This window comes from Callorhinus ursinus, unplaced genomic scaffold, assembly GCF_003265705.2.
Source record: "Callorhinus ursinus isolate GAN/ISIS: 27379988/994484 unplaced genomic scaffold, GSC_fseal_2.0 scaffold13, whole genome shotgun sequence".
Lineage (NCBI taxonomy): Eukaryota > Metazoa > Chordata > Mammalia > Carnivora > Otariidae > Callorhinus > Callorhinus ursinus.
Window position 1 is genome coordinate 14,383,771 of NW_027397075.1, and position 16,105 is coordinate 14,399,875.

The following is a 16,105-nucleotide window of genomic DNA, read 5'->3' on the forward strand; positions in this document are numbered from 1 at the left end:
CTGTGCAACTGATTCTCCGGGTTAGGAACTTTATAACCATATAGACTCCTTGTTCTTGGATCACAGCGGTTACCACGCCCCCGCCCCGGCACCCTGCAGTTTGTCCAGGCTAGGCTCACCACCCTCAAGACAGGACAGGAATTCCCTCCACCTCACTGCCTGCCTACTGGGTCAGACCCTCGTCACAGCAAGCCTGGAAGAAGCCCCCTTCCCAGCTGGGGTTCCTTGACTCCTTAGCAGACCAAGGTGTTCCTGTCCTGGGAGGGTAATACAAGGCAGAAAACAAAGTGGGTGTGAGCCAGTCCCAGGGTCCTTGAGGACAGGAGTGACAGGCCTGGCTTCAGGTATCCCCACCCCAAGCTGCCCATCTGATGCCCCTTTTCGCCCCGCCCCAGGCTGGGCCTGCTCCTGTCTTGGGAGCCCATGCCCGCCACGGGACGTGAACAAGCTCCCCTGCCAGGGGCTAAATCTGGGAGCTGGCTGCTGTGCGTTCTGGCCCTGCCACTCGACCTCCGGTGCCTGTCGGGAGGTCCCTTCCCTTCCTGACCTGCGGGGACCGGCTGCCATGGTCAGTGGGCTGGGGGGCAGGAGCCAGCTGGCTTCCTGGGAGGGGCAGGTGGGCTTCTGGAGTCTCTCCCAGCAGGGATGGTCCTCGGGCCTATGGGGGAGTAGGTGACTGAAGGGACAACAGGGGCCCAGAGCTCAGGTTGCCAGGCCTAGAATGGGCAGGAAGATGGACAGATGGCAGTGGCTCCCTGTCCTTTAGCCCTGAGCCACAGTGTGGGCCTGTCCCTCCTGGGCCCAGCACGTGCAGCCCACTGAAGCAGGAAGCCTGTGGGTGAGGAGGGCTTGGTGCCGGCTCTGTCCGTAAGACACTGCCCTGAGCCAACCTCCCTCCTTTCCCGTGGACTGAGGGAGGGAGGTACCGAAGACCACCGGGGTCCAGTCTGGGCTCTCTAACTCACTTCTTTGGGGCTGGGCTCCGGGCCCATCCAGCCGCCCCCACCAGGGACACCCCAGCTCTGACCTCCCTCCCCTCCTGCCCCCAGTCCCACCGGAAGTTCTCTGCCCCTCGGCACGGACACCTGGGCTTCCTGCCCCACAAGAGGAGCAGCCGGCACCGGGGCAAGGTGAAGACTTGGCCTCGGGACGACCCCAGCCGGCCCGTACACCTCACGGCTTTCCTGGGCTACAAGGCGGGCATGACGCACACTCTTCGAGAGGTGCACAGGCCTGGGCTCAGTGAGTGGCTGCAGGCGGACGCATGGGGAGGGTGTGGAGCCTCCCTGCCTGCAGGGGATCTGGAAAGACTTCTGGAGGCTAGGAGCCAGAACTGGGGTCCAGGAGGGGAAGCAGCCCCAGAAAGGGCAAGGCCCTGCCCGTGGGAGCCACAGTCAGGACACTGTCAGGGAGCCCTGACCACTGGCCACACCTTGAGGTGTGTTCTGTCCTGGCCCCCATTTTACAGATGAGGAAATTAAGCCGTTCGGAAACTTGCCGGTTGCCCAATTAGTAAGGGCAGGAGCTACAATTCAAAGACAGATGCCCCCATATACTTTTCATTTTGAGATCAGGGTAGGTTCACACGTGGCTGTGAGGAGTAAGACAGAGGGATCCCATGCACCCTTTGCCCAGTTTCCCGATGGAAATAGCTTATAAAACTATAGTAATAGGGTCATAACCGGGTATCGACAGGCATATGACCTACCCATCCTGTTCAGGTTTCCCTGGTTGAGGCAAGTGTGCATGCGCATTTAGTTCTATGGGGTTCTGCCCCCTTTAAGTGCGCTACTGTGGAACATTCTATCCCCACAGGGGTCCTTCCTGTTGCCCTTCTAGAGCTTCAGCCACCACCCCTCCAAATTCTGGGCAACTGCCCATCTCATCTGCATCTCTCCTCATATGTGTTTTATTTTTATTTATTTTTTTAAAAATTTATTTATTTTAGAGAGAGAGAACACACGCGATTGGTGGGGAGAGGGAGAGGGAGGTGGAGAGAATCTCAAGCAGACTCCCCCCTGAGCATGGAGCCTACCATCGCCCTTGTGGAGCTCGATCTCACAACCCTGAGATCATGACCTGACCCGAAACCAAGAGTCAGATGCTCAACTGCTTGCGCCACCCAGATATCCCACTCCTAATATTTATTTTAAACAAATACTTTTACTTTGTATTAGTCTCAGAAATAACATCTACAAAATCATTGGTTCGGGACAAATTATAGGTATTTTTCTAGAGCTCATCCGCACATATTCATGACTATTAAAATTAAGAATGTTCATGTGTGCTCCGCTTAAGGAATCCCGACCCTACCCTTTGGGGGATGCCGGGCTGGCTGTTGGCTCTCCTAGCCCATTTCCAGATGACCTGGTGGGGAAACGGAGGCAGGGAGCAGGTCAGGCCTTGTCTGAGATCTCCGAGCCAGAGCGCAGAGCACCTGAAGGGCCCTGAGCAGCACCTGCTCCATGCCCAGGGCGGAGCAGAGAGGGAGGGGGCAGTGAGTGCGCAGGCTGGGGACTGAGGTCAGTGGGAGCCCTCCCTGAGGCCGCGGTGCTCCACTCTCCCTCGGGCAGGAGGGGCTGGAGTTGGCTCTTCCCCACGGGCCCTCCTCCATGCTCCTTCTTGGGGTCTCTTCCAGAAATTTCCAAGCGGGAGGAAGTGGAGGCTGTGACGATTGTGGAGACACCGCCTCTGGTGGTGGTGGGCGTGGTGGGCTATGTGGCCACCCCTCGCGGCCTCCGGAGCTTCAAGACGATCTTTGCAGAGCACCTTAGTGACGAGTGCCGTCGCCGCTTCTACAAGGACTGGTGGGGGCCGCCCCTAGGGGGTGTACGCGTGGGCTGGCCGTGCCTCCATCCCCAGCCCTGGGCTGGGACGGTGGCGGGGGACAGGCGGGCGCAGTGTCTGCAGTGCACGGCAGGCAGGAACGTGTGTGCTGGGGGTGGGGGGTTGCCTTTGCTTCAGTGAGAGACGAGTGCCAGGGCACTGGAGTAGAGATCGGGATAGAGAAAGAGAGAAAGCGAGGGTTCTAATTAAGGATTAAATTAAGGGACTAATTGATGGAATACCAGAGTTGGCTCAGAGCTTCCTAGCAGCCAGAGTGAAAAGGGGAAAGAGCCAGCTGACAAGCTCTTCTCATCAGAAAGAAAGGCATTTGGAGGCCTTAGATCTTCCCTGGCTCTAAGTCCTGAAAGGGAAGGCCTACCTGCCCAAGGAACCTCACACACATCCCCATCCTTACGGAGTTGGAGGCACTCCTGTCCTGGCACGCTCTGTGGGAGGTGACAGGTTTGGGCCCCTGAGCCAGAGCAGGCTGGATGACCGCAGGCAAGCTGGCTGACCTTGTAGAGCCTCTTAGATTGCGCCCCCCCATCACAGACACCATCGGCTGGGGACAGCATCGGGGGGACGGTCCCTGTGTCAGCAGGCTACTGTGAGGGTCACAGGAGCACATAGCAAGCACTCACCAAATGCAGCAGGCCTTGGTTTGGCTCTCTCTTCTGTTACCATTTTGCCCCTCATCCAGGGGCTTCGACTTTTGTGAACTTTGGTTTCTTCATCTGTAGTATGGGGACCGTACATCCATCTTCCAGAGTTTGGGTGAGGGTTCAGCACAAAGTGGCATGGCGCCTGGCCAGCACTGGCTGTTGGCTTTACAAGTGGGGTCTGCAGCTCTAGCAACATGGGCAGGTGGCGGGGGTAGGGGGGCTGCCTGTCCCTCCCTCCAGCTTCTGCACATCTGACACTCACTCGCAGGCCTCAGAAGGCAGGAGGGTGTCCACTCTGCAGAGGAGGAACCCGAGACCTGTTGAAGGAGGGACAGTCTGTGCTCCCAGCAGGTGGCTGGAAGCAGCCCAGGGACCCCAGGGGAGGGCCCAGCGGTGGCCTCCCCGGGAAGGGAAGGAGGGAGGAGGGGACAGGCACTGTTCTAAGAGCACTGCATGGTGGGTTGTGGGCATGTGGGGCCTGGACAGGCCTGGGGAGTTGCCCTGGCTGGCCCCTCTAAGTGTCTCCTGCATCTGGCTCAGGCATAAGAGCAAGAAGAAAGCCTTTACCAAGGCCTGCAAGAGGTGGCGGGATGCCAATGGCAAGAAGCAACTGCAGAAAGACTTTGCTGCCATGAAGAAGTACTGCAAGGTCATCCGTGTCATTGTCCACACTCAGGTCAGCCCCGCCACCTTGTCCACACCCAGGCTGCCAGTCCATGCCCTGGACCCACCCTCCCCCATTCTCCTCCACCCCAGCTTCCAGGAGCCCTGGCAAATGTCAGCCTAAAAATACCACGAGCCTGGGGCACAGGCCCAAAGGGTTGGGTGACTGGCCGCGCATTGGCCAGCTGCTGTCCCAGGGATGGCATGCTGGGGGTCAGTGTGCTCTGATGGCTGTGGGGCACCCGCCATGCCTAGTGCTCAACCAGTGCCCTCCCATACCCTGAAAGGCCTGGATCTCCTGCCAAACGTCCAGCGTCGAGGGCCAACCCCCTCCCTTTGGGGCTTGCACAAGTATGTATGTGAGCCAACATTTGTACATGGGGTCTGGTATGATGTGGGCTGAAAAGGTTACTAACACCTTCTGGCTTATTCTGGAACACGCCTTGGCATCTTGTCCTCAGGGAAGGCTTGCTCGCTTAGGCCTGGAGCAGCACCCTGCTCCTCCCTTGCTGTTCCTAGTTATGCCTGTCATTGGTCGTGTCCATTTCCCTTGACAGACTGGAGCTCCATGGGGGCAGGGGCCACGGCTGCCCACTCAGTCTGTGTCTTGTATGCAGTAGGTGCTCCATAAGTACTCATTGAGCACTATGCCATGGCCGGTGTCCCTGCTTCCACCTGTGTCCCCATAGCCCATGCCTCACACAGCAGCAACCAAAGATATCTAAACATATGAAGCACAGTGTCACACCCTGCACTTAGAATAAAGCCCCAGCTTCTCCCCACAAGACCTGCACAGGCAGGCTCCTGCTCACCTCTGACTTCATCCTGCACCATGTTCCTCCTCGCTCACCGTGGTCTAGACACACTGGTCTCCTTTCCATCCCACCAACTCCCTGCCACAGGGCCTTTGCACATGCAGTTCCCGCTGCTCCCCAAAGTTTCAGATCTTCACTTAGTGGCTCCTTCTTGTTATTGGTGTCACATCAGAGGGGTCCTCCCTGACTGCCCTATGTGCAATAACTGTCCCCTCTGCCCCCAATATTCCATTAGAATACTCCGCCCTGTCCAAGAATTTACTTGATTTCTGTCTCCCAATTAGATAGTGTCTCCCTGAGGGCCAGGACCCTGCCTGCCTCATTCCGTGCTCTATCCCCCCAGTGCCTAGCACAGAACATAGTGAGTAGACAGACCCAAGCACTGGAACATCTGTTGAACAAATGCATGCATGAAAGCTGGCCGGGGCTTTCCAGCCAGTCATGCCATATCTGCAAATGGGGGCTGGGAGCCTCTGGGAGCCGACTGGCTGTGCCATGTCCTGCAGATGAAGCTGCTGCCTTTCCGGCAGAAGAAGGCCCACATCATGGAGATCCAGCTGAACGGCGGCACGGTGGCTGAGAAGGTGGCCTGGGCCCAGGCCCGGCTAGAGAAGCAGGTGCCGGTGCACAGTGTGTTCAGCCAGAGTGAGGTCATTGATGTCATTGCTGTCACCAAAGGTCGGGGTGTCAAAGGTAGGGCTGGGTGGGGATGGTGGCTTCGGGAAGGCTCCTTGGAGGGGGTGGGGCCAGACTGGCCTCTCAGGCACTAGCCCCCCTCCACCCCCTGCAGGGGTCACGAGCCGCTGGCATACCAAAAAGCTGCCACGGAAGACCCACAAGGGGCTGCGCAAGGTGGCTTGCATTGGTGCCTGGCACCCTGCCCGCGTGGGCTGCTCCATTGCTCGGGCCGGGCAGAAGGGCTACCACCACCGCACAGAGCTCAACAAGAAGGTGTGTCCACAGTCCCGGTGGTAGAGGGACACTCGTGACCAGACCCCAGTGGGTGGGGTGCGTGACCCAGACACTGCTGCCCCCCCCAAAGGCTCTGAAACGCCCCTGCCAGTGCCTGGGTCCAAGCACACGTGCCGGTGGGTACAGACATACCACTGGCTCTGGAGGCCACCTGTGGCCCGCCATGTGCCCTGTTCTCCTGGCAGATCTACCGTATTGGCCGGGGGCTGCACAAGGAGGATGGGAAGGTGGTCAAGAACAATGCGTCCACGAGCTACGATGTGACTGACAAGTCCATTACACCACTGGTGAGCGGGTGTGGCATGCATGTGCGAGCAGGCACGTGGGGTACTGCCCTGCCCCAAGAGCTCAGGCCCCAGAGAGTGGCCACTGGCAAACCATGCTGTTCCCGCATCCTGAACCTCCTCTGCAGATGGCTTACACTCCAGCTGCTGTCACGGGGTGTGGGGTACAGAAGCTGCAACTGTGGCCTTGCACTCAGGCCCCCTGGGTTCAAATCCCAGCTGCAGTAGGAGCAGCTACAGGGCCCAGAACAAGGGACTCCACATCCCTGAGTCTCAGTTTCTCCCTCACTAAAATGTAGATTGTGAAATGAGGTAAGGAAGGACTCAGAATGTGGCTCAGATGCTGCCCTGATTAGTGATCCAGGGTGTTGCCCTGGGGCCAGGCTTGCAGATGCCCCTAACTCGGCAGCCCCTTGTGGGGTCTGCATCCTGACCCACCTTCCCGCAGGGCGGCTTCCCGCACTATGGGGAAGTCAACAACGACTTTGTCATGCTGAAGGGTTGCATCGCGGGCACCAAGAAGCGGGTCATCACGCTGAGGAAGGTCAGCGCCTCTGTGGTGGGTGGGGAGCCGGAGCCCCATGGGCCGTGGGAGGGTTGGGGGGCCTTGCTTGGAGCAAGGTGGGGATGGGGGAAGCAAAAAGGGAGGTGTTCTGGCAGGAGCTGGGTGAGTGAGACCTTCCCGGTGTGGACTGGGGGTGGCGGGAGGGGGTGGGTGAGGACCTTACATCTGGCTCTCCTCTCCCATGGACCCCCAGTCCCTCCTGGTGCATCACAGCCGCCGGGCCCTGGAGAATATCGAACTCAAGTTCATCGACACCACTTCCAAGTTTGGCCACGGCCGCTTCCAGACGGCGCAAGAGAAGAGGGTCTTCATGGTGAGCCCGCCCACCCCTTGTTCCCTGGGGCGGAGCCCCCACACCCTTCCTGCGCCAGAGCAGGGCAGCTAGAGCGGATGAGGGTGGCGGGGGCGCCCCTGGTGCCGTCCCCGGGGCTTGTAGGAGCCCAGGCCCGGGCACTGATTCGCCCCTGCTCCCGTCCCCGCCGCGGGGCTTGTAGGAGCCCAGCCCCGGGCACTGAGTCGCCCCTGCTCCCATCCCTGCCACGGGGCTTGTAGGAGCCCAGCCCCAGGCACTGATTCGTGCAGGGAAAGAAAAGCAGAGTCGCAGCTGGCCAGGGGCAGGATTGCCGGCCAGACCTCCGTGGCTAGCGCTCCTGTGTCTCCCCCAACCCCCCAACCAGGGTCCCCAGAAGAAGCATCTTGAGAAGGAAAAGCCAGAGACCTCGGGAGACCTGTAGGCGGCTTGCGATGGAGGGAGCCTGAAGGAAGCGCGGCGCGACCCCCGCCTGTCCCCGCTGTCTAATAAAGTGCGGAGGCGACTCTGCCCGCGGTGTCTCAGAGTTGGGAGCACGGAAAGGAGGGTGGCCCGGGGCTCGGCTCGGGGAAGGACCGATGCGGCGTGGCCCCGCCCCGCCCCGGCGCAGCTCAGCGGCGCCCCCTGGCGCTCGGGCGGGGAGGCAGGGGGCGGTGTCGGGGACGGGGAGGAGATGTCGGGGGCGGGGCCTCGGGGGCGGGCCCTGCGCCGCTGCTTGGCGTGTCTGGACGTGGTTGGTCCTCTGGAGGGGCGGGGCCTCTGGTTTGCCCGGCAGGCTCCGGGCAGTGATTTGTCCTCGGGAGGAGGGGCGGAACCCCGGGTGCAGACCCGGCTGTCGCGGGCCAGCGGCCTCGGATCCGTAGCGGGCGGCGGACGTTAGCTGTCTCGCTGGTGCCATGTCGTTCTGCAGCTTCTTCGGGGGCGAGGTTTTCCAGAACCACTTTGAGCCGGGTATGATCCGTGACCTCCTGGGAGGACAGCGGGGCGGGAGCGCGTGTTAGAGGGGGCGTCGCTGCCCTCGGGCGGCGGTGGAGCCCTGGAACCCCGGAAGGGCGGACCCCACGGGGGCGAGTGTGCATAAAGGGGGTCCCGGAGGAGAGAGGGGGCTGGGGGCCTGGAAAGAAGGGGTACCTGAGGGGAGAGGGGACACTAGAGAGAGGGACCTCGATGACCTCGAGGAGTGCGTGAACGAGGCGGTTTCCCGGAGGAATCTGTGGGGTCAGGGTACTTGGAAGGGGTGATGCCAGTGGGGGGGGGAGGGTCCAGATTAGGATCTGGACTTCAGAGGGACGCGATGGAGGATCTTGTCCAACGGCATCCGCTGATGATACTCCAGCCTTTTCCCCTCCCCTGTTCCTGGAACCCGCGGGGTAAGCCGGCAAGCACAGAGCGTTCCCTTCTGACCCAATGTGCCCGCCTGGGTGCTTCCCCAATCTGCCCAGAGCCCTGGGGTTGGGCAACCGGGACAGCTGCCAGGCCACTCAGTGCCAGTGAAGTTTGACCAGACAGCCTGAGTGGAGGTGGGGGAGGAGGGGTGGGGTGGTTTGGGGCATGGCCAACCCTCAGCCCTGGCCCCAGGCTTTGAGATGCCCTTCTGGGCTGTGCCTCCTGGTAATGGACTAATTTGGTAGCATGCCCACAGATAAGACTAGGGCAGTGCTCTCCCTGGGGTGGGATCTGTTGGGTGTCAGCCCCCTAGGGGGCTGGGCTGTGACACTGGGCATCTGTGGACGTCAGCTGTGACGGACGTCAGTTTTACAACCTTTTTCTCCCCCCCTCAAAGTGATCTTTTGGGGATAGATTAAAACCTGTTCTCTTCCCTGGCCCTCTGTCTTCCTGGGCCCTCTGTCTGTCCTGGAGACCTTCTTGTTGGGACCATTCTCTTCCCACGTGGAGAGCAGGCCAGTGGCTTGGAGTCCAGCTTAAGGCTTCATTGGGCATCAGGAATGGCCACCTGGGAAGAGAGGGGGGCTGGGGCCTGCAGGGCTGGATGTGTTGCATCCTCATCAGACCACTGGGCTCCTTCCTGAATGCACACCCTCGAGTGGAGTGTTCTGTATCACTCAGTTGCCTCATCTCTAAACCGGAAAGGTTCTCTTAAGAAAACAAAACGAAACTGGAAAAGGGGCACCCAGATGGTTCAGCCAGTAGAGGATGTGACTCTTGATCTCCAGGTCACGAGTTCAAGCCCCACGTTGGGCATGGGCACCTGCCTACTTAAAACAGCGAAGCTAAAATGGCAAGGTGTACATCACAGGACTATTGATAAGAGTCAATCAGATAAGTGAAAAGCGGTTCTCCTGGGCTCTGGCACATGCTAAGAACCACTGGATGGGAGCGCAGTGGTGTGTGCCTCATGGAGCCAATACCCAGGCCTGGGGGTGGCAGGCGAGGGTGTGGGGAGGATGTGCAGGCCACCCTGCAAATGGGGACAGTGCTCTGTTCTCCTGGGAGTGAGGATTTGGCAGCTCACCCCAGAGAGTAGAGCCAATGTATCTGCCTTTGCCTTTCCTGCTGCCCCCAGGTGTCTATGTGTGCGCCAAGTGTGGCTATGAGCTTTTCTCCAGCCGCTCAAAGTACGCACACTCATCCCCGTGGCCCGCCTTCACTGAGACCATTCATGCTGATAGTGTGGACAAGCGTCCAGAGCGCAACTCACCTGAAGCCTTAAAGGTGGGTGCAGCAGCAGGGGATGGTGAGGGGGTGTTGGTCAGGGAGAGCCTGAGGTCCTGATGGAAACAGGGAAACAGGACCGCTTTCCTGTGCAGGCCCAGGATGGAGATCGACCTCCCCCACCAGCAGTTACTTTGGGAAATGGGTGTGGGGGGGGACACCATGTACTGGTGGCAGGAGGGGCCACTGCATGGTTGTTTTGTGGTCTTGCCAGGTGTCCTGCGGCAAATGTGGGAACGGGCTGGGCCATGAGTTCCTGAATGATGGCCCCAAGCCGGGGCAGTCCCGCTTCTGAATATTTAGCAGTTCCCTGAAGTTCATCCCGAAAGGTGAGCTCACCTTCTGGCAGCTGGACACAGGCCTGTTGACATTTTAGAGGGCCAGGGGCAGCGGGCACGTTATTCTCATCCACTTACAGTGACAAATCCTGGGGGCCCCAAAGCACACTGCTCAGGAGCTGCCCAGGGCCACCCCAAAGGGGCAGGTGTCCTGATTGATCATGTGTGCCCCAAAAAGGGGCATCTGAGGGTGGATGAGGCGGAGGGTTTTCTGTGGGGGCCTGGCTCTTCCCGGAGACTGGAGGGGAAGGCAGGGCCAGGCAGAGGCCGAGGGCTGGGGCTGGGGCTGTGTGGCCACGGGCTTGCTGCTCAGCCTCTCTGAGCGGGTCTCCTCCTCTGCACGGTGGCTTTGCTCGCTAAGCCCCCTTCACAGGCCTGTCTGAGGACAGGTGCATTGACGTGGTGCCCCGGGGGCAATATGCTATATGCTCCTGTGGGCAGTATGCTTACTACGGGTTTCTCCCACTCTCTGCAAATAGACTGCTCCTACGAAACTTTTCATCAGCCAGAATGGTGTAAAGTGAAGAGTATCTCCCGCTTTCTGAAAGTTTCCCTTGTGCCACTACACTTTTGTGAAAGACCTTATACGTTAGCGCCTGTTTTCACTAACTGGAAGAAACCCAAAGGGGATTTTCACTTATGAGAAAAGCCGTTGCCTTATTACTCTAGGGAACGGGCGTGTGGTATGAATGAAACGTAAAAGCAAAGTGGCCGACCTTGACCTTTGGGAAAGCCGGGCTCCCTGTGCTGGCAGTTTGGGCAGCTGTTTCCCATGTGAGTTTTATCTGAGCACGGCATCCCTTCTGGCCCTTTGGCCTCCTGCTCACATAGGTGCTCACAAGCCAGCCCACGTCTCTCTGCCCAGCCAGCCCCTCTGGACTCCTCCCTACCCTTTGTAGCTCAAATCCCAGCTCCCCATGTGCCCCCAGCAGGACTGTAGCTGATGAAAAGTATCGTATAACAAAACGGGGCACACAGACTCCCCCAAGCTGGGTGCCTGAGTCCTCCCAGCTGCCTGGTCCTGCAGGCTGGAGCTGGCTGGCTAGCGCGGGATGGCATCTGAAGCATAATGTAGCAGTGACTTGTGTTTCTCTCCCCTCCCTCCTTTCTTTTAGGCAAAGGAACTTCTGGCTCTCAGGAGCTGTAGGTGGGCAGCGCATACCCATTCCAGCTGGACACTGCCCTGGTCACACTCTGGCCATCGCACCTTGGAATTGGAACCCCAGACATTCAGACGGGGTGGGGGTTGGGGGCTGGCTGAAGCATCAGGAGGTCTTGGCTTTGCGCAGGTCTTTGGGAAGAGCACTGTTTGCCATGATGCCCGTAGCCTGCTGCCAGGATGAGCCTGGAGGGCCAGCTGTGGGCTCACCTTAGCCTCCTGCTCATATGGGAGTCTCAGGGAAGTAGGCTGTAAGCCTTGCTTACACCCCACCTTCTCTTCTCCTCAGCCCACTGCCCTCTCCCTGCCTGTCTGGACTCACCCCTGTGGGACCCGATTCTGAGATGGGCTCTGGCCCTCGCCAAAGCTCGTGCCCATCTCCCCCAGGCTATACGGGGAGACAGAATGCAAAGGGAGGCAGCCCTCACCGGCTGCCCCAGCTCCGGTCACTACATGATGCACTCTGATGAAACCCTTCCAGGCAGCCAGAGTGGTGAAGATCTGTGACCTGCTGGAGGAGCGGGCCAAGGGCACAGACCCCTGGTCTCTCAGTTTTGAGAGAAGAAATCCTCCCTGTTTCACAATCCGGGTGGGTACACCTTGCCTCACTCAGGCTTAGGACAGTGGTTGCTCCATTACCTTGATTGTGCAAGGTCAGGGCTGGGGAGCTCACAGCCCAGAGCTCACACCTTCCCACGAAGTGGTGGCTGTGGCTTCGTGCACACACCTGGGGGGGTGGGTGATGCCACGGCCCCTCCCAGTTTAACTCCCCCCTGGAGTCCTCAGGAGATCAGTAAACAAATGGAACCCAGGCCTGCTGTCTTCATTCCCTTCAGGGATGCCAGGACACCTTGTTTCACTTGTTCTGCAAATATTCATTGAGTAGGTGCAGCCTGCTGCTGGGGATGCAGCCATAGGACAGACGGGCCTCACTGCCCCAGGGCCTTCCGGCGTGTTTGAGGGACAGTTCCCATCAGGTGATGGTCGGGCTGTGAATATCTACAGCAGAGCAATGATGCTAGACTGGGTGGAGGGGCAATGAGGGGCCTGGTGCTTTGGCCCCACTGGTCAGGGAGGAGGATGCCAACGGGAGGATCATCTCAGCAATGACAGATGAGAGAAGCAAGAGGAGCTTCCCGGGTGGCAGCATAGAGCACGCAGAGAGGCCCTGAGAGGGCACAGACGGCAGGCGACAGACAGATGCATGCTCCTGCCCTGAGGGGGGAGGTCAGAATGCCACCCATGGGGGGTAGGCTGCACTGCAGAAGAATCACGTGATTTTTCCAAATTCTATGGACAAATCCAGGAACGTGTAAGAATGGATATTAAGGGGGGCGCCCGGGTGGCTCAGTCAGTTAAGCGGCTGCCTTCGGCCCGGGTCATGATCCCAGGGTCCTGGGATCGAGTCCCACATCGGGCTCCTTGCTCAGCAGGGAGCCTGCTTCTCCTCTTTCCCTCTGCTTGTGCTCTCTCTGTCAAATAAATAAATAAAAAATCTTTAAAAAATGGATATTAAGGGGTGGGATGATGGTAAAAGGAAAGTAAAGTTGGATTAGGCTGAATTTATTGATAGGGGCTCACCAAGCAGAGATTGGAGGTTTAATGGTACAACTTGGGATGAGAGGGGGCTCGAACTATTTGGTCACTCGGTTGGCTGAGACATGGCCCGGAAGGCGGCCTGCACTGCCTTGCTTTGATGGAGGGAGGGTCCAAAGGCTTAGGGACATGGGAGTGTCACAGTTGGTTTATCCTTTAAAACCCACTCCCCCACCTCGGGTCCAGAGGACATGCCTTTCACCATGATTGTGAGCAAACCCCAGCATCTTCTCGAGGCCAGAAATTACATACAGGACTGGCAGCGAGCTGGGAAAACGAAATGCAATGGGGATCACTGGATCCCGAGGGGCAGGGGTCACATGGCCAAGGCAAGGAGGGTATGGTGCCTGAGACAGACCGCGGAGTCGGAGCGCCAGTCAGGTTGGTGTGAGGCGCAGAGAGCTTGGCCGTTGGCGAGCTGGTCACGGTGTACCTGGACGTGAAATCGATGGGAAGCCTCCTGAATTCTTACTGATCTGAACGAACAGAAGTGTTCCAGGTCAAGTGAACAGAAGTCTAATTTGAACCATAAAAACAAAGTCATGATCCCTCAGTCAGTTCCCAGACTTGAGCCGGTTTACAGACCCAGGGAGGCTGGGTCCCCTTGAGGAAAGATCTTGGTACATGGCCAAAAATTGTATACTGTTAATCTTTCCCCCAGCCTTCCCCAAAAGGACCTATACTGGGGTGGCTGTGCACCAGCGAAAAGGAAATAATCAGACCTTCCGGGGACTATTGGACACGGGCTCTGGCCTGATTCCAATTCCAGGGGACACACACGCTCTGTGTCAGAGGAGGGCTGATGGAGGCGGGCGGTCAATGGACTTTCAGCTCAGGCCTGTCTCCCCGGGGGCCCATCCTGTGGTCATCCCCTAGTTCTGAAGGCATCATGGAAGTGGACATACTCAGCAGCTGGGAACATCCCCATGTTGGGGGGACTGGGGCCTGCAGGTGTGAGGGTGGGGGTGGTAGAGGAGGGATGAGGTGTCAATGGCTGGGGAGGGAGGGGCAGGGAGGCAGGTGACACTGTTGGTCTGTTCATTCTTTGATGACGGGACTGCCCTTCCCCACCCCCCACCCCCGATCCCCAGCCACATACCAGGGGTCCCCGCTCTGGCAGGGGGTCGCTGGTCTGTGCAGGGGCTGCTGGCTCACTGTGTGACCTTGGGTGGAGCACTTAACCTTCCTCTGTGGAATCCAGCCTGTCTCCTGGTGGGGGGTGGGGCAGAGGGTGACGACAGATGTGTGGATTCCAAGCAGATGTCACTCTGTGGGTTAGATTCCGGACATCGAGTTGGCCAGTGGTCATCTGCACAGAGGAAGTTGTGCAGCAGCTGGGAGGGGTCAGCACTGACAGAAAGCACCACGGAGAACCATGCAAAAGAACCCCATGCAAGAGGGGCTTTTTGCTCTTTGCCCCTCCCCGCAGCGTGGCAGCCTCCCTCTCTAGAAAACATCTCCAACTCTGCCCTGCTGGGGGCCAGTCCTGATGGCAACTGCTAGAAACATCCCCCACCCCCGCCTGAGACTGCAGAGGATGTGCCCTCTGCCCCATGATTCCAGTTCCTACCTCTGCCTGACTTCTTCCTGCAGGAGCCCCTCTGTGTCCCAAGTTGGGGCTGCCCTAGTCACCCGGGATCGTCATCAGCCCCGGGGCACTGCCTAGGCCAGCCTGTGATCCGCACACTCCGAGTCTAGCAGCCAGCCTTGGCCGAGGGCAAGCCCACTGTAGGTACGCAGAGACTGAATGCTTAGTGCCCTTCCATGGGCAACATTGCCCTGAGTCTCTACCCTAACCGTCGTGGGTCAGGCACTCATTCTGCAGGGGAGGAACAGGAGGCTCAGAGATGGGGAGGGACTTGCCTGAGGCCTCAGGCTCTCTCTGCCCACACCTTTCCCTTTCCTCTTCTCTGTGCCCCAGATGAGGAACAGTGGCTCTGGGAAGGTGGTGACCACCTTTTGAGCATAGTCTGAAGGCAGCAGGTATGTTGAAGCTGCCTAGCGGTGGGGAGGGAGCCCGCTGAGTGGTTAGCAGGAATCTCCAGGCCCAGGGCTAGGATGGACTTTGGGCTTTGCTCATCTCTCCCAGCACTCCTGGCTCAGCATGCTAGCTCAGCATGTCCCTGAGTGAACTGGATCCAAGAACAGGCTGGCCTTCTGCAAACTGGACCGATGTGTCCAGGACATGGCCCTGGGGCTGGCTTTCCGGGGCCGGATCTATAGCAGGGTGGGCTGAAGGAACTATGGGTGTCTTGGGCTGGTGCTGGGGCTGGTGAGGCTGGGAGAGACGCCGTGAGAGCAAAATGCCTGACTACCGGGCTCCAAGCACACCCCCACACATCCAGGTTCCCTGGCAGTGGGGAGGGCTGGAAGCAGGGTCCTTGGAGGGGTGGTGGGAGAAGGGTGGGCCCCAAAACCCTGAGGTCCCCTTTCATCAGGAGCTTGGATATGGATGGCTATGAGCAGGGTCTGTCTGCCGGGGGCCGGGTGGGAGCGAGGTGTCTCCTGTGGAATCATAAATCTCCCCCCACCCCCTTCCTTCTGCTGGGTTACACCATCCCCTTTGGCCTGCAGCCCTGCTTCCTCCTTGAGAAACAAAAGACTCTTTGAGAACCCAGCTCCCGCCATCCCCCACCAGTGCCCCCTTCCGTGCCAAGTGGAACCTCCAGGGCACAGCCTTGCAGCCAAGGGTTCTGTTCAGGGGCAGACAGCTCGTGGTGCTCTGTCAACCCCAGTCACCAGCAGCCGGCAGGCCCGTGCACGCAGGGGCACCCAGGGCAAGGCACTGGCGGGAGAGAAGACAAATGTCTGGGATCCCACTGATCCCCTGCAGGGGCCCACAGCGGAGGGCGTGAGTGAACTGACAGTGCGTGAGGCTTGTGCTCACTCATGGCTTTCTATTTTTCTGAGTGACAAGTGCCAGGGACAGCCGTGACCCCGGTGGGAGTGCTGCCGATGGCTAGGTCCCAGGAACCCCCTGACTCCAGGCCTGTTTGTGGGCTGGGCCGGCAAGTGGGAGGAGGCGCCCCCAGAGAGGTCAGCGAAGGTCACCGCCAAGCCCGCCACCGTGCCCCCACCCTCATACGATGTCCTGGTAGGGGACCCAGGGCGATGACCCCCTTCCGAGTGCACCCGTGGTCAAGGACCCCTCCCCAGGTAGGGACGCAGGCACCGTGCGCAGCACCCACTGGCAGGGGGCGAGCTCGCTCCGCGCTGCGCGTGCCCCAGGCCGGGTCGGCCAG

The 16,105-nt window shown here is 59.3% G+C and overlaps 2 protein-coding genes and 2 long non-coding RNA genes across 5 annotated transcripts; 2 read left to right on the forward strand and 2 right to left on the reverse strand.

Moving 5' to 3' along the window:
• The first annotated feature begins 420 nt into the window (after positions 1-420).
• Positions 421-7,605, forward strand: RPL3L (ribosomal protein L3 like). The gene is made up of 10 exons (XM_073899690.1): positions 421-568; positions 1,050-1,242; positions 2,639-2,807; positions 4,029-4,164; positions 5,473-5,659; positions 5,757-5,917; positions 6,124-6,225; positions 6,671-6,766; positions 6,981-7,100; positions 7,465-7,605. Exons 1-10 carry the CDS (start codon positions 566-568, stop codon positions 7,519-7,521), a joined length of 1,224 nt encoding a protein of 407 aa, XP_073755791.1. The 5' UTR covers positions 421-565; the 3' UTR covers positions 7,522-7,605.
• On the reverse strand, positions 2,144-7,648 carry LOC141373991 (uncharacterized). The gene is made up of 3 exons (XR_012380487.1): positions 7,506-7,648; positions 3,468-3,805; positions 2,144-2,985 (listed from the first exon to the last, which is right to left on the reverse strand). It is a non-coding gene; the product is annotated as an uncharacterized lncRNA (long non-coding RNA).
• Positions 7,649-7,891: 243 nt separating this feature from the next.
• On the forward strand, positions 7,892-12,078 carry MSRB1 (methionine sulfoxide reductase B1). Of its 2 annotated transcripts, XM_025877210.2 has the most exons (4): positions 7,892-8,048; positions 9,622-9,770; positions 9,985-10,099; positions 11,224-11,405. In XM_025877210.2, exons 1-4 carry the CDS (start codon positions 7,994-7,996, stop codon positions 11,253-11,255), a joined length of 351 nt encoding a protein of 116 aa, XP_025732995.1. In that variant the 5' UTR covers positions 7,892-7,993; the 3' UTR covers positions 11,256-11,405. The 2 variants fall into 2 exon arrangements, with proteins under 2 accessions (XP_025732995.1, XP_073755793.1); XM_073899692.1 differs by lacking the exon at positions 9,985-10,099 and having other exon boundaries at positions 11,224-12,078.
• A 775-nt stretch (positions 12,079-12,853) lies between these two features.
• Positions 12,854-14,669, reverse strand: LOC112828184 (uncharacterized). Its single transcript, XR_012380488.1, has 3 exons — positions 14,434-14,669; positions 13,963-14,131; positions 12,854-13,339 (listed from the first exon to the last, which is right to left on the reverse strand). It is a non-coding gene; the product is annotated as an uncharacterized lncRNA (long non-coding RNA).
• Positions 14,670-16,105: the final 1,436 nt, after the last annotated feature.

Excerpts from the sequence above, each read along its gene's own strand:
- RPL3L (XM_073899690.1), top strand. Across the intron at positions 4,165-5,472 it reads GTGTCATTGTCCACACTCAG|ATGAAGCTGCTGCCTTTCCG; the intron begins GTCAGCCCCGCC and ends CATGTCCTGCAG. Across the intron at positions 6,767-6,980 it reads GGGTCATCACGCTGAGGAAG|TCCCTCCTGGTGCATCACAG; the intron begins GTCAGCGCCTCT and ends ATGGACCCCCAG.
- MSRB1 (XM_073899692.1), top strand. The coding sequence starts at position 7,994 with ATGTCGTTCTGCAGCTTCTTCGGGGGCGAGGTTTTCCAGAACCACTTT. Across the intron at positions 8,049-9,621 it reads CCAGAACCACTTTGAGCCGG|GTGTCTATGTGTGCGCCAAG; the intron begins GTATGATCCGTG and ends TGCTGCCCCCAG. Across the intron at positions 9,771-11,223 it reads ACTCACCTGAAGCCTTAAAG|GCAAAGGAACTTCTGGCTCT; the intron begins GTGGGTGCAGCA and ends CCTTTCTTTTAG.